The sequence below is a fragment of the Alosa pseudoharengus genome, unplaced genomic scaffold (genome assembly GCF_046254945.1).
Source record: "Alosa pseudoharengus isolate Yale_2024_CS ecotype anadromous, Long Island Sound unplaced genomic scaffold, YU_APseudo_1.1 YU_APseudo_1.1_scf_2, whole genome shotgun sequence".
Taxonomy (NCBI): Eukaryota; Metazoa; Chordata; class Actinopteri; order Clupeiformes; family Clupeidae; genus Alosa; species Alosa pseudoharengus.
Window position 1 is genome coordinate 7,352,102 of NW_027468663.1, and position 15,477 is coordinate 7,367,578.

The 15,477-nt window shown below is 42.2% G+C and overlaps 1 protein-coding gene across 2 annotated transcripts; it reads right to left on the reverse strand.

Annotated features, from left to right (window-relative positions):
• Positions 1-237: 237 nt before the first annotated feature.
• LOC143133706 (BTB/POZ domain-containing protein KCTD1) lies at positions 238-15,375 on the reverse strand. 2 transcript variants are annotated; one of them, XM_076293525.1, is made up of 5 exons: positions 10,934-15,103; positions 9,561-9,739; positions 8,138-8,282; positions 6,553-6,858; positions 238-1,977 (listed from the first exon to the last, which is right to left on the reverse strand). In XM_076293525.1, exons 1-5 carry the CDS (start codon positions 11,126-11,128, stop codon positions 1,819-1,821), a joined length of 984 nt encoding a protein of 327 aa, XP_076149640.1. In that variant the 5' UTR covers positions 11,129-15,103; the 3' UTR covers positions 238-1,818. The 2 variants fall into 2 exon arrangements, with proteins under 2 accessions (XP_076149640.1, XP_076149641.1); XM_076293526.1 differs by lacking the exon at positions 10,934-15,103 and adding an exon at positions 15,250-15,375 and having other exon boundaries at positions 239-1,977.
• Positions 15,376-15,477: the final 102 nt, after the last annotated feature.

Here is a 15,477-nt window from a genome sequence, read left to right on the forward strand (position 1 = left end):
CACATATATTCATACAGAGATATCCAAAATGATCTGCTTTTCTGATTGCTTTGAAACAGATACACAACACATTTTCCAAGATTCTTCACTATTCTGCTCTCTCTCTCTTCTGCTTTTATATTTGACTCCTCTGTTCAAGACCATATGAAGACACTTCTCCAAGTGAGTCAAAGCTCACAATCAGACCTGGACCAGGACATTTGAAGCTCAGTGTCTGAATGTTTTTTCAATCTTGGAGATGGGACACATAGCACAAAACATTAGGGAGACTATATGACACTTTAGTTTAATCAAGGAAAATGATAAAAGACATGGGGGTCAATACAGGGGTGAAGGCATTCACCAATTAATGTCCTTCCTCAATTGAATACAGATTACTATTGGTCCCCGTCGGCCCTTTACGTTTCATATAAATACATGGAAAAAACTTTCATCTGTGCTAAACTCTTGACCTTTTTTTCTCAGGAATAACACCATAGCTAGATTTCCGCATTGACAACAACCAGTTAAGCTTGACAAGACATCCTCCTCACAAAATACACACCAGCTTTTCAGTATGCACTATGCACCCTAGAAAATTCAACACTCCATTTCAGTCAAGTCAGTTGCATTATCTTCAGACTCCACATTCATTCTTCAAAACATAACATCAGGATTACATTCCGTCAGTGAGGACACTCTCATCCAAAACAGCTAACTATACAATGTCTATCTATATATTTATGTATTAATGAAATTATGGTGCCAGGATATAGAATACATAAAACAATGTTCTTCAGCACAATCAACTGGGCCACACTCTGAAACATAACATTGAGGCAAAAGTTGTTATCTGTAACTCAAATTGCAATTTAAAATGGCAAATGAATAATGGTTTTCAGATCTCCACAAACTTGTTTTCATTTTACTGAAAGTGTGCATGTCTGGTTCAAACACATTGATGAATTAGATGAAAAACAATCAATGGTAAGGTCTTAATATATATATTAAATCCAACACTGCAATGGCACCCTCCTGCTGTTTCTGGCCTTATGATGTAACTAGAGTGGCCAGAAATCTCAACCATGAATATGTCAGAGCCAGGTCTATATTCGGCCTATAAATAAACAGAGTATCATATTTGTATGCAATAACATAGAGAGAAGTTAGATATTGATATTTCTTAGCGAAATGTGTACTCTCAGACAAAGAGATAATCGGGTTAACATAATTTATTTATTCATTTTTATTTTAATGAGTGGAGAATGTGCCATGACATCCTGGCATACTGTGAGATTTGTCCATAAAAGTTCTTTGAGCTATCTTTACATACTTCAACTGTTAATTTTAGCATGTTACTTGTCCAGAAGAAAAAAACAATGGACAAACTGCCTAAAAAACAACATGGAAAACATAAAGATCACATACGGAGAGAGAATTCTTGCAAAACTCTTCTGACTTCACTCTGTGGAATGTTGCATGTAATAATAAAATATCAGTGGTAATAACAAACTTCATTTTTTTATCGTATTTGAACAGTTTGGCCTTTATATACATAGATTTCTTTTTTTCATACTGTAGCATCAAAGTTTTAAAACAAACTTCATCTGGGGAATTTTATTTCATCTTCAAGGGAAAGTCACAAGGAAATTGATGATTTAAAAAGTCATCAAATGTTCTGTATCTTCTTGTGGCAAAAAATTCAGTTGCACTTTTTTCTCTTTTTTTTCCTTATATACGTAAAAAAAAAGAAGTAAAGAAAAAAAACCTATCACACAGGAAGTGTCTGTGCTTCAGTGGTAGTTGAAATGTCCGGCGCCCCCTGATGCTTGGAGGTCTTTAGTCCAGCTGCTCCTGTTTTATCCTGTTGCTCTGAAGGCCTCGCTGGGCCCGCCGCAGCTCCCTCTTCAGCACGTACTCGCTGAACTGGGATGAGTCCACGCCACCACCGCATGCGCCTGAGATATCGAACCCTCGCTGCTGCAGCCGTTCCAAGACCTACACACACACACACACACACACACACACACACACACACAACTCAGGTAAGATGTGTGCCAATAAAGCCAGTGTGTTCCGTGCTGTCGTCAGTCGGAAGGAGCCGTCGGCGTTCATTTTGTCCGATTTGACTTGTGGAATCGGCCAGTGGGCAGTTGGACTCAATGACCAATCTGATTGGTGGAATGCTAGCCCTTGACTAAACATTATGATCTCGGATTATGACCATTAATCCATTATGGTGCATTTCCATTGACGCAAATTTCGGCCTGGTGAAATGAGAGTGAATTCGCCGAGGCACGCGAAACAGAGTTGGTGAAAGTTTAACTTCACAGGTTCACAGGTTCTGGTTCATATGTCACACAAACTTAGTCAGGGCAAATAGACCACTGTAGATGTTAGTTTAAACACTCAAACTTTTCAGGTAGTCGACAGGCCAACCGCATTTCAGGACATTGCATTTCATTGTAGGCTACATGCTACAAAACAGGTATGAAATGGGAGGTCTTAGCGACCTTGTTGTTTCTTTGAACATGAATTGTTGTTTATAGGCAACATCAACCTAGTCGAGGCATAAAGACCCCATGTATATTTTCATTAAAGGAACACACCATCGTTTTATGAAATTAGGTAATTCACTGTCTCCACTAGAGTTAGATAACTGAGCAAGAGCATTTTTGTCTCTGTGGCGTGCAAGCATTTATAAGAAGATTTCCTAGGCAGGTATTCACTTGGGACTATGCAGGGGCGAAGCACAGGTGAAGCACTGCTACGTGGGCGCAGAGATTGTCTGTGCTGTGGCGAGTGAGACAAGGTACTTATGTGTTGCGCTATACCTGTGCTTCGCCATTTGTAGTCGTGAATACACAGGCCACAAGAAGTAATTAGGGATTTTCTTTTTGTTGGCTCACTTTTATTCACGACATGCTATGCGGCGACGAGAGTTTCCATTCACTATGCTAAGCTAAGTTATCGGGGAGCTGCCAGACTAAGACAATGCATGCACGGAAACAAAAACAAATTGCTCACTTATCTAACTCCAGGGGAGACAGTGAATAACCCAATTTCATAAAACTGTGGCGTACTCCTTTAAGTAGTTAAACTTTTGATATGATAGCCTAATTACATCGCTTGGCACTGCTTTCAGCCATTAGCCTACAGTTTTGCCGTCCACACCCCTGAGGCGGAATTTCGTTGGGTGAAAATTGCGAGGTGTTTCGCTGTGTGGAAACCTACCGTTATAGACCACAGGTGAAAACTACATGGTATTGGACTGGTGAATGGAAACCATAACACAATTACTGTGTCAGTATTATCATTTAAATAATTGGGCTTTTCTCAATACAAAGTACGCTAAAGAACGGTCTCCCGTTCTTGAAAGTTCGAACTTGAAAAGTTAAGATCGTGAGTCCAGACTCTGGAGAACGCGAGGACACAGGGCGCTAAATTTGCAGTTTGAGACAGCAGCGTTTTTGCCAACGGCAGCTTCTCTCGGAACAGCTCGGGAGTCTAGTCATTTACCTATTGCTCTATTGGTCTACCCAGTATTTCTGACATTTACAATAAAATATATAATTCACCAGCTTGTTTAAGTTTGTTTCTCATTGATTTTTTTTATTAAATATTAATAACAATATATTCACTTGCCGATGGCGGGAACAACGTTTGAAGTTCGCAGTTTAAGTGACAGTTATGATTAACGTTAGTTGTGAAGCCTGTAGCCTACCGTTTATAGCCTAAACATGGATCGGATTGTAGCAGCAATTATGATAGGTAGGCCTATTATGTATCAATGCTGCCATTTCTCTTATGTGAGTGTCACGGCTGAGCTGACGTAATGCATTGTGGAATCTTCAAGCCACCAAGTCACCACCATAGACAGTAAAAGATGTGGACAGAGTCATCACGTAGACGTCAATCGAGGCGGGTGAAGCAAATTTCAACCGTTTCCTGTTGGTCGACGAGGCTTTCTGCGCAGGCTCAGGGGACGTAAATGTAACGTAGGCACGTAGTCTGACTTGTGTAACTCTTGTGATAGCTGCACCGAGAGATTGGGTATGTAGCCACTTACTTCGTTACCACCATGTCTACATTACTGTTCTAAATGTCCTAGTTTTTCGTAGATAAATGTGATTTAATATAAACAGAACTCGCCACATTCATAGCCTAGGCTACTGTCAATCCATCAAAACTTCGCTGAAATGTTGTGCTCCGATGCTTTCGTTCTTATCCAGAGAATACGGTTATTTTGCTCCTGTGCGACGCTTTCACCCGCTCTGGCTGTATGCTTATTACGTCACTTTAGCATTGATTTCGGAAAAAGGTTTATTACTCAGTCTGTAAGTCAGTTACGAGGTTATGACGCCAATCACACAATGTTGTATTACTCCGGCAATAGAAAAAGTTAATATAAAAGCTTAAAACGCTTCAGCTGTAACGTTATTTGATGTCAAAGTGGCGCCCAAATTGAATGGGCTTCAATGGGGATGGCTAGGTGAACTGGTCTACTATTTAGCCTCAGATCCGCCATAGTGTCTACGCTCTCCGAACGTTCGCCTGCCCCCTTGGTCACCACCCGATGCATCCTTGATAAAACCAACGATTCGAGAACACTTCCGGGAATGTTATGCGTTCTTGAATAAATGCGAACTTGTGAATTGGAACAGTACTTCGGCGGTGATTGATGACGTTTCAGAACGATTTTCAAGTTCATGAGAACACAAGTATAGAAAAGAACGCATATTGAGAAAAGCCCACAGTATATGCAGCTCTACTACAAGGCTCATAGAGTCACAGATTTTGGACTGTGTCTCTCTTCGAGTTACTGCTGTAATATCTCCCTTCGAGATATTTCTCTAATTGACATTTGTGCATTAAAACCAAAAACATTCCCTGAAGAACTTATGACTTCTTGGAAGAGACAAATTTCTCCTTTACATAGACCTAATTTTCAACATGGTTTCAGTATCCAGCAGACAAACTGATGAAATGTAGTGTAAGAAAATTTACATTCCCACCCAACTCTCCTTCATCTCTCACTGTCACAACAAACACACCCAAACTGAGTTTGGCTGTGATAAATGTAAATGTCTTTTTGAGAGAGTGAAGAGAGGTAAAGAGAAAACAGAGAGAATGTGTGTGTGTGTGTGTGTGTGTGTGTGTGTGTGTGTGTGTGTGTGTGTGTGTGTGTGTGTGCAAGTGCACACGCTCAAGTCTGTGTGTGTGTTTGTGCATGCATACGAGTTTGTCCCTCATTCTGCAGCCTCGCAGACATCCACAGACGTGTCCGGGGGGCAGTGGGATCATCGCATTCCATCAAAGCGCCCCCAGGGAGCGCTGAGGCTTCTCTCTGTGCCACTTGGCAGCACAGATCCCCAGCACGTCCCCCAGCGCCCCGGGCCTGAGCCCCCGCCAAAACTACAAAGGTCTCACTCTGCTGGCGGCCCCCACCCCACCCCACCCCCATCCCATCTCCTCTACTCTCCCCTAGCACACACACACACACACACACACACACAACACACACACACACACACACACACACACACACAACACACACACACAACACACACACACACACACACACACACACACAGCCTCCATTAGGCGCAGATACAGCACCCACTGCGGGCTCGCTTTAATAACCAAACAGGATTATGGGCCCTGCCTGCGGACTACCTGCCAGGGAGTGCACTCTCATAACACCAAGAAGCATCTCCGTGTTTGTGTGAGTGCATGTGTGAGCGTGTCTGTCTGTTTTTGTGTTAAAATATATAATTCCTGTACAAACTTGATTGAAAGTTTCTTGGGAAAGAATAGCGCATTTTTTGACTCTGTGGTGAATTTCAAACAGATATTGACAAAGTGTGAGATTCATTTAAAAATCACAGCGGTCAGGAAAGAAAATGCCCCAAGCTTATTATGTGTTGCTGGGTAATTGAGGATGTGTCAAAGCAGAAAGAAGTCTGCACACTCAGGTCCAAAAAAAGTCCAAAAGCTCAGCTGAAATAAATAGCTTGGGGTGCGCTAGGCATCTCACTCATACGATTCAAGACTTTCCCCTACTCTCATCTCCAACACCTTAAGGTGTATTTGGCATATTCCCCTTTGTTATCTTGTACCGAAGACAATGTGAATGCTACTCAAAAAACAGCTTAATAACATAATAACAATAACATTACAAAAACTCATGCTGATCCTCATAGAGAAACATGTTGCAATTTGATTTATGGCGTGTTGCATCACGCAAACATGTTCATTAAAATAAAAATTCATGAGCATATTGTCTCAGGTGATATTACTTCTGATATCATTTATAAACCAGGGATCCTACAGGCATGAGGTGCAATATTCTTTGGTTCTCAAGTGCAATATCATCTTGAAGCTCTTGAATTGAAACCCCAAGCCCTACAGGAAGTAAGTGTCAATGTATAACTTAAATATATTCTCCTTTCCTTCAATATATTCTACGGGTATATGTGAGTTGCACTGGATCAAATATATTATAATAGTAATGCCCCCCCCCCCATGACAAACACACACACACACACACACTAAATGCCCCCTTCTGCTCACCTGAACAGAGTTGAGGTGACAATAGCCATTGAGGGGGAAGCGGATGACATGAGTGGAATCGTGGTTCCAGCCGGCATTGACGGAGTTGCACATGACGTCTCCGATTTCGGGGAAGATGTCCTCGATGAGAGCCTTGTCCCCGCTCAGCGTGATCCTCTCGCCGAGGTCCGGCGCCACTCGCACCACCAAGCACTCGCAGGGACGCGACACCCGGCTCAGCTCCTTGTCCTGGCGCCAGCGCTCCAGCTCAGCCAGCAGGGGCTGCAGCTGGAAATACCGGGCCTCCTCATACAGCAGACTGTAGTCCTATACGGCAGTAGAGATAGAGACACAGAGAGAAAGAGAGGGAGAGAGAGAGAGGGATAGAGGGATAGAGAAAGAGAGTATATAACGTCATGTCATTTCACCGGTCTTAAATCATCTCTCCCCACTTTTAAGGGGCTTTAATTCAATTTGATGCTAAATTCCAAAGCAAGAATGCCATTTCTTTAACAAATTGATGGAATAGAAAGCACCTGGCCATGATTGTTTCAGACTGTCTGAAAGAGTGATCATGGCCTCACACTGAACTCCAGCAAGTCTTTTGTCTTTGCTAGTTTTATCTGACATACTTTAAGCGCAGACTGAGTCACCCAGCGGACAGTCCATCAGATAATGTGATTATTTGTTTGCTCTCGGGGCAAGTTTGTAATTAACAGCGAAATGGCATGTAGGAGCTAGCAAACAGGAATCTAATGCTCACACTCAGACAAGGCTAAAAATAAAACATTTTCCACAAAACAGTTGGCACACTGATCTATACTATTAGATTATTACTTTTATCTTACATTGGATATTTTCTCATGTCAAAAAATAGGGCATGTCAACTAAAGCCCCATTTCACTGTGCAGTGATCCCCAGACAGGCAGGTTTCTAAATAGGGTACAACCGATGAGGGTGAAAACCCCTAGGGCAGTTTGGGGGTCTTGCTTAATGGGCCAGTGGCGATGACTCTTTCAAGGACCTTGGATGTCTATCCCCCAGCATACAAGTCTAGTATTTGCTGTGTGTTCTTGTGGGGATCAACCCTGCAGTTTGTTTCAGCTCTGGCACCTACACCACTGGAATAAACTCCCAATCCTGAGGAAAATGGCATTTAGTTGCACATTTAACAATCAATGTTGCCAAGAACACAGTGAACTCATGTGACCTAAAATGCTTCATATTTGCCAGACCTGAATGCCTATAATCCTAAACCCAGAAGCTGCTTCATGTGGAACAACTTTAAAATGTGGTGTATTCACCATTAATATATGTTCAGAATGTGCGTCTGTATGTGTTTATTTTTCCTGAATCCTTGGTTGGGTTTGCACTGAAGTTAGATGACTAATGCTATTTGACATATGTGACTCCTGTGAAATCAAGGAAATGTCACAAAAGTGATGAGCTCTTCATGAGAAAGTAAACATTTCCGCTGCTCTGCCCACTACAACAAACCTAATTGGAGATGACCAAATTCTGGACCAAATGAGAAAGTAAAAAAAAAAAAAACTCATCCTTTCCATAAAACTTGCGCACGACATTCTGAATTGAGTCAGACACTCACTTTGAAGTCATCTGGGATGAGGAGCTTTGAGGTCCTGAGGAAGTTGAGGATGTAGCGGAACATGTGACCATCCCTGTCAATGAAGTAGTGCTGCTTGAGGCTGTCCAGGACAATGGGCTCTGTGCCATCAAAGAGACGGCCAATTCTGTTCGCAGAGACAGTGAGAGAAAGAGTGAGCAAAAGAGAGAGGGAGAGAGAGGGAGAGGGGGAGAGAGAGAGAGAGAAATAATGAGAGGAAGATGCAATATGAGGCAAACATGTGGCACCAAAAGCGACAGCAAGCCTGGCTGAACTCCCTCGCTTGTACACCCACACAGACAATAACAATAAAAACAGAACTGAATAATAAATAAATTATTACAGAAATTGTGGATTAAACCCCTGGTCAGACACAGAGGTTGGGGCCATCTGGTAGAGGTTGGGCCCCAGGGTAGAGTGCTCCAGGGGCCCTGCCTGAGGGGACAGCGTGGCCCTTTATCTCCAGATGGCCCCCATACCCTTTGGACCTGTACTGCTTCTGGGGCATCTGTCAGTGTGACAGAACTGCCTTTGTCTGGGCTCTGTGTTCAGCAGTTCAACTACCAAAAACAGTCGCAGTAACAGAAGGTATTTAAAAAAAAAAGCCTGGGAATATTTGCTGTTTAGAAAGTTAGCAGGGCAGTGATGCAACGATGATGAAATTTGTTTAACATAAATACATTTCAAAAGACATGATTTATTCAGCTGTGGGATAAGTAGTAGGGATATGACTGAGGAAAGTCAGGCAATGAGTGGAGTATTGCCAACACACACTTGACAGTCACGCACACACAAAAAGTGCATATCGGAAGCAATGAGGGAAAAAACACGCAATTTTACATTTCTAATGAGCCTATCTGTGGAACATAATCTGTCAGACATAGTGCTGCCTACTATCTGGCAGTGACTGTCAATTTGTGCTAAACACAAATAAGTTGGCTTAAGTTTAGTGAACTAGGAGGAGTGTATGCCAGGACAGGTTTGGGTTAATAAGGGGGGGGGGGGGGGGGTCCGGAGAGTGTATCCATCATGCACTTCACCCCACTCACAGAGACACACTTTGACATTCATCAGTTCTGTCATGGAGGATGACAGTCAGCGGTCACGGATCTAATACAGATGACCAAGACAGACAAGGGGCTGCATTAGATCTGTTTCACTTTCTGAATCATGCCATGTCCTTCAAAACAGTGTCCAGCCAACACTGCTTGGGGTGTTACACACTGCAGACATGGACTGTGAAACAAAGGCTATTGTCAGTTGTGGTGCTTGTCTGTAAAATACAGCGTAAAAGATCCCTGTAATTATCACTTTTATGAGCAATAACTAAAATGAATTTTCACCAACCATACTGGTTGCTGTGACAAGATGTGTGATGTAAAGACGGTCTGGAGGCAATGCTCACCTGGACTCGGGGTATTTTGTTAACGTGGCCAGACTGCTGGTATACATGTGGCCACCAACGTCAATGTGCACTGGTGCGTTGGACTTAGTGAGCTGGGCAGGAGTGGGGATGCCCTGGTTACTCAGTGGAGAGGCCGGTGATCTGGTAATCATGGGTCTGGACATATTGGACCGGTTATCCTGTCAAAAACAACAACTTTAAGGTCAGCAGGTCACAGAAATTATTACGCTGTATTCATGTTACTGGACTACATATATAATGATGTCAAACTAGCCTGATTTTGTTGGTATGTAGTTCCATTTTATTCAAACAATACAATAAAATAAAGCATTGTTCTGATATGCTTTGTTTGCACTGGTGGCCACCATTCATTGAAATGTATACATTTCCCATGAAAAAAAAAAAGATCTGACAGTAACAGAGAGAGGAGGAAAGAAGCAAATTCAGTGTAACATTTAGTGTAGATGGTGACTTAACCAGCAGCATCAGGCTGACCATATGTCCAATTATTACCAGCTCTGAAACAAGGACACCTTTAGTGTGTCAATTAGAAGAAAAAAATACTTGGCTTTCTAACTAAATGTGTAACATATGCATTAAGACCAAACAAATCACTGGGTAACAAAACGTAATTTGGCAGAAAATTCATGGGGATGTTTGACTATACATGTTTCATACATTCGCTCGTGTGACAGGAGGTCAAATACAAGATAATATATCACAATGCACAGGGCACAACTTTCTAACCAACCTGCACTGATTCCAGGTCAATTCAGAGTATACTGTTTTATCCTCTGTTCTCTCTTGAAATTGCCTCATGAGATGGACATTCTATGTGCTATGCACACAAGGATGACTTTATGGAAAAAGCTAGCCATGGTATGGACCAAATAGGTTTGGCTAAGTAGTCTAGTAGAGGATTAGAACTCGAGAAGACTTAGGAAAAGGAGGGTGATTTTTACTTTACATTTTTTACAAACCATAAGACAAGTTGGACTGTAACCGTAATCTACGTGGTCAGAGTTTCCTTTTTTACGAAATCTGGGGAAATGTAGGCTACTTATATTGTTAGATCAAGATCGGCGATGCATTAACGAGTAAACTGGAAGTTCTAGTAATCCCAAATAGTAAGACACTGACAAAATGTATACTTTTCTTACTAGACTACCGCGAGAACAGATATCTCAGTACTACAAATAATAAGCAGCTGTTCCGGATTCGTCACATCATCACTTTATGAGTCCTTCAGTCTACTGGAGGCAAAGTTGGAAAAAATAACTTCCGACCACAACGCTCATCATACTCTTCTTTCACACATCATGATTAAAAGGCTCGTGTTTTCTTTGTATAGGCTACCTAAGAATATTAATTACCTGCACTGTCAAAGGGGCAGATTGTTCACGTGGGAGGGCACCGTCACTCAGGGATATCACAATCGCGGAATCTCTGTATTCTGTCGGACGAAGTCTTTTGGCTACAGCCTGTCCAGTACCATCCAAGAAAGGTAAAGAGGGTGGTCGGGTCTTCGTTTTATGATTCGTTAAGTCCATGATAACCATCAAATCCATAAGAGTTGCAGTCGACTCAAAGACAGACCGGTTTCCTCGTGTATTGCCTTACCATCCTTCAGAATAACAGCGACAGTAGCCTACTAAATGGGACAGATAAGATGAACTAAAACGGGTTCCTTACAGCGAAATGTTATCCACTGCCCGAGGTAAAATTCGAAATGAATATTACGGAAAGGTATCGTAAAAGTCCTGTCCCATAATGTGACCCTTCATTGTTTAAAATGCATGCATCTGTTCTTATTACGCACGCGTCTAATATCTATATACATTTGTAGTTCTTCATCGTGAGTTCGTTGTTTCACCTCCAGCTCTCAAGAGCTTTTCTCTGTCTAACGCGCAGGAACAGCTTCAGGTGAAGATCCACACTTTCGAGTAGAGCACATCAGAAGGCGTGCACATTTCCCAGCACAATGAATGGAGCATATTTCAAATGATTGCCCGGGGTATTTGCCACATATTGTCAGCGTTTAAGGCAATGCGGCAAAACTGCTCTGTGCGGAGGGAATAACATTACAAGTATTTAAGCCACAGTACATAGTGGATTAAACTGTAGGCTACAACGCAGTCTGATAGTAACTTTGTGAATAAAACCCACCTCCTGTTGCTAATCCAGAAATCTCTACATTATCCAAATACCCTCAGGGCACTAGTGACCTTCTCTATACAGCAAACTCCCCCATTTTCCTTTTGGTTTCCATAAGCTTGGGCAGACTATGCATACAGGCATTTGTTTGTAGAAAATAGCCAAAGCCTCAGTGAACTATGCCTGCACATAATTATTCTTAAGCTTAAATGGGGTTATGGGATCCACAGAATGCATTTCAAAGCTAGAATTGTCAATACTAGTTTAAATTGGGTTTGGGTTCTATTCAAATCAAACAATTATTTCTATTACTGATTTTGCACAAATATGTTAGGAGACAGGTCTGATTGCCATGACCTCATAGGCTAGCTCTGTTCTACAAAACACTGGCTTCAGAAAAGACTAAATATTTTGTGTATATGAAATAAATACCCTTCACTAAAATGTGCATATTTCTGAGAAACCAAGGATAAACTGATTCAGCTTCTTTATGAGATGCACATAGGCGTAACATGTTCTTGGAGAATGTACTGCTGAAAGCAACTTTAAACCCAGCATCCTCAGGAATAACCCTGAAACGTAGACCAGTCAAACTCCTACTGCCTTCCTTTCCCTCAAACATCTGAGAGAAAATGCACCCATGAGCTCAGAAGAAGGTTGTGAATAAATTATTACCAAGTGTGTCACAAAAGCAACCCGGCTTTTTTAAAACATCCATGTTTCACTTCTAAGTTGGAGGTGTCGGTTTCACACCTAGATACTCAATTAGCAATTAAGCCTGCCTTTGAGTGCTGCTGGTCTTCGTGGTGGCGGCGGCTGTGGTGGTGGTGAGCAATCCCAGCCTGATTTGCATGCCGTTTGTGCCTGAGCTGATAAGAGCCGAGGCAGAATCCATGCATAGTTTTAAAAATTCAACTCCAGGATCAGTGGCAGGACCCAGGGGGCCCGCGGGGCGCCGAGCGGCTCTTCAAAAGGGGGGACCTGTGTGAGGCAGATGGAAGAGTGCGTGGGATCACACTCCGAATGCAGGTAATTTGTTCCCTGACTAATTTGCAGAGAGATGGTGTGCGCTTGTGAGTGAGTGAGTGAGCAGGCGAGCAAGTGAATGTGTGTGTGTCTGTGTGTTTGAATGTCTGACTGAATCCAGCCAGCAAAAGTGAGGAAGGAGAAGAAGAGGAAGGGGAAAAATAGAAAGTGAACAAGCTGCACTATGAAGCGGGCCACCCTAAAAGGCTTGTCATCTGCAGGCGGGGGGCTAATGTGCCAAGGCAGCGGGCGTCATGACCGTTATCATTAAGGTGTGTGTGTCTGTGTGTGTGGGCAGTGTTTGAGAGAAGTGCCCTGAGGCACACACCAGTACAACACACAACAGACACAGACATCAAATCCCAACCTTAATGTTTTTTTTATTTATTTTTTAAATGAAGGACCCGATTTGAGGTATTGTATGACACCCGCACCTCAACACAGACACACACACACCCACTCTCATCTTAACCTTCAAATGCAAACAAACTTAGATGTGTTTGGACATTCATCCCACAATCATTAAACAAGGTTGGCTTTATGATTACATGAAAGTCCACATATTACAGGTTTTTAAAAAGAGCCTCAGTATTGAGTAGCAATGTGTGTATGATCCAAACACCAGTTGAAATTACACTAACCTGTTGCGGTTTTCACCATGCAATATGCTATAATGTACAGTACAACCTTAACTCTCACTGGTTACTGACCATCATCTGTTCCAAAACAAAATATAAGCTAGGTCTGTTTACTTTTACTAAGCCAGGCAAAACATGCCACCCACACAAATGACTAATATTCATTTGATTGTGAATGTGCTAACTACTTCCCCGTGCCAGAAGACACATCTGGACCTGGTTTGGGCTTGACTCATTCCTTTGATTGTAGATGGTTTTGAACTAAATTTTGAATTGAAGTCTGCTCTAAACTACCTGCTTATCACTGAATCCATACATGACCCAGCATTTGATCAGGCATAACTTAACTTTCAGAACGAACACTTGAAGCATAGGCCTCTACTGTATGATTCTCTTCCCTCACCTTAACAAAAAGTATGAATTATGCATATTTCAATATCTATACTGACAGTAAACCTCTAACGCAAACTAGGATTCATTTAAGCTTATAACTAGACTCCAAACTGTAAAGAATACTATGGATGAAACGGCTACATATTTTCAAGATGACAGCCTGTTGAAATGGAGTAGAGGTACACTGTAATAGTCCACTCATCTGTCGGGTTAGCACTATTGTGTAGCCGATCATATTCCCTGCTGGAATGTGAGAATTCATTGAGGCATCTTTCAATTAAGGCATCTTCAATGCAGTGTCCCGAACTGCCCTATATGCCACAGAAGACATATCATACCTCAAAAAGTTAACACATGATTTTTATCATCAATTAATTCTCTTTATCAGTGAGCTACAGATGGTTCACTAAACTATAGTAACAGTAAAACCACTTCATAAACATGTGTTTTAAATTATTGTTGGAAATGTCCAATACGTATACTTAAGCCTCGAGGGTCTACATATCAGTTCGTACCGCGAAGAGTGTGGCATATGGTTGGAGCCGATTGGGACGCGACGATGAGCCAGGTGTGGCATTGGTAGGTTAAGTAGCCTATCTGTTACACTACGGGCTGAAGAGTTTCCCAATCGCGAGTGACTCAGACGCATTATAGGGCAGACAGAAGACAGCGCAAGTCACACAGGATGTAACTGCAAATTTAGAAGTAAATAAACACAAGTCATTCTGTACGATTGCCCAACTTCCAAACGAATGATGTCCAAATAGGCTGCATGTCATGTCAGACTTTTGGTAGAACGATCGTTTGCGGTGCCGCGTCTGTATCGAGGATGGCTGATGTGTGACTAGTTTTAGACGCCAAACAGTGAGAAAAGGAAAGCAACATTTCATTTGTAATTTTCAAAGAGTGGGCTCTCGTTACAAAATGATGGTGAGTAGGCTACAAAGAGATGATTCATGAAATTGGCACTGACGTGTGTAGAATAGGTACCTCCTGTCTTACAAAATAAGAAAACCCCTCCGGCAAATTACTCCACAATGGCGTCTTTCATTAGCGGATCTGGGGCACTCAGGAAATGGAACTGGTTTAGAACAGCCAGGAACTAAAAAGAACCTCACTCGAAATGTGTAGATGTGATGTATTAAAACGTATGACAAACAGACGAGGAACCTCTGTTAATGAGTTCCACGGGCTTTAGCAACACGCCAGAAGCGTGACGATGGCTAGCTTACAGCTCTCTCCGTGAAGGTCGAGTAAAGAAAGCTAACGAATCCAGACATCATGCGTTTCAGTCGCGACACAAGCTTGAAATACAGATATAGAACAAAACACTGAACAATATCCAGGAAGTGGTTAAATATTTTTGTTGGAACTGTGGCGCTCATCGACTGGCACATGCGTAAAAGCGACTGCGCCCTGAATGTCCTAGTCAAACCAAGCGTCAGAAATAATAGCAAAGCAAATAAATCCGCGCTTACCTGAAACATTGATGGACATAAAGTTGCTTTTTGAGAACCTATTCCTTCCGATTTCGCTTGCGATCTGCCTCCCTTGCTACACCAGAGAGAAATGCAATAGCTTGGCTAAGGTAGACAGAACAAAATACAGAGAATACTTGCTCCAGGGCTTCGAAACCCCTCAAGGCAAAGATCAGGATACAATTAGCTCATGTCTCTAGCCCAGTCTAAACCAATCTGCAAAATAAA

Excerpts from the sequence above, each read along its gene's own strand:
- LOC143133706 (XM_076293525.1), bottom strand. The coding sequence starts at position 11,128 with ATGGATTTGATGGTTATCATGGACTTAACGAATCATAAAACGAAGACC. Across the intron at positions 9,740-10,933 it reads CTGCCCCTTTGACAGTGCAG|GATAACCGGTCCAATATGTC; the intron begins GTAATTAATATT and ends TGTTTTTGACAG. Across the intron at positions 8,283-9,560 it reads ACAAAATACCCCGAGTCCAG|AATTGGCCGTCTCTTTGATG; the intron begins GTGAGCATTGCC and ends CTCTGCGAACAG.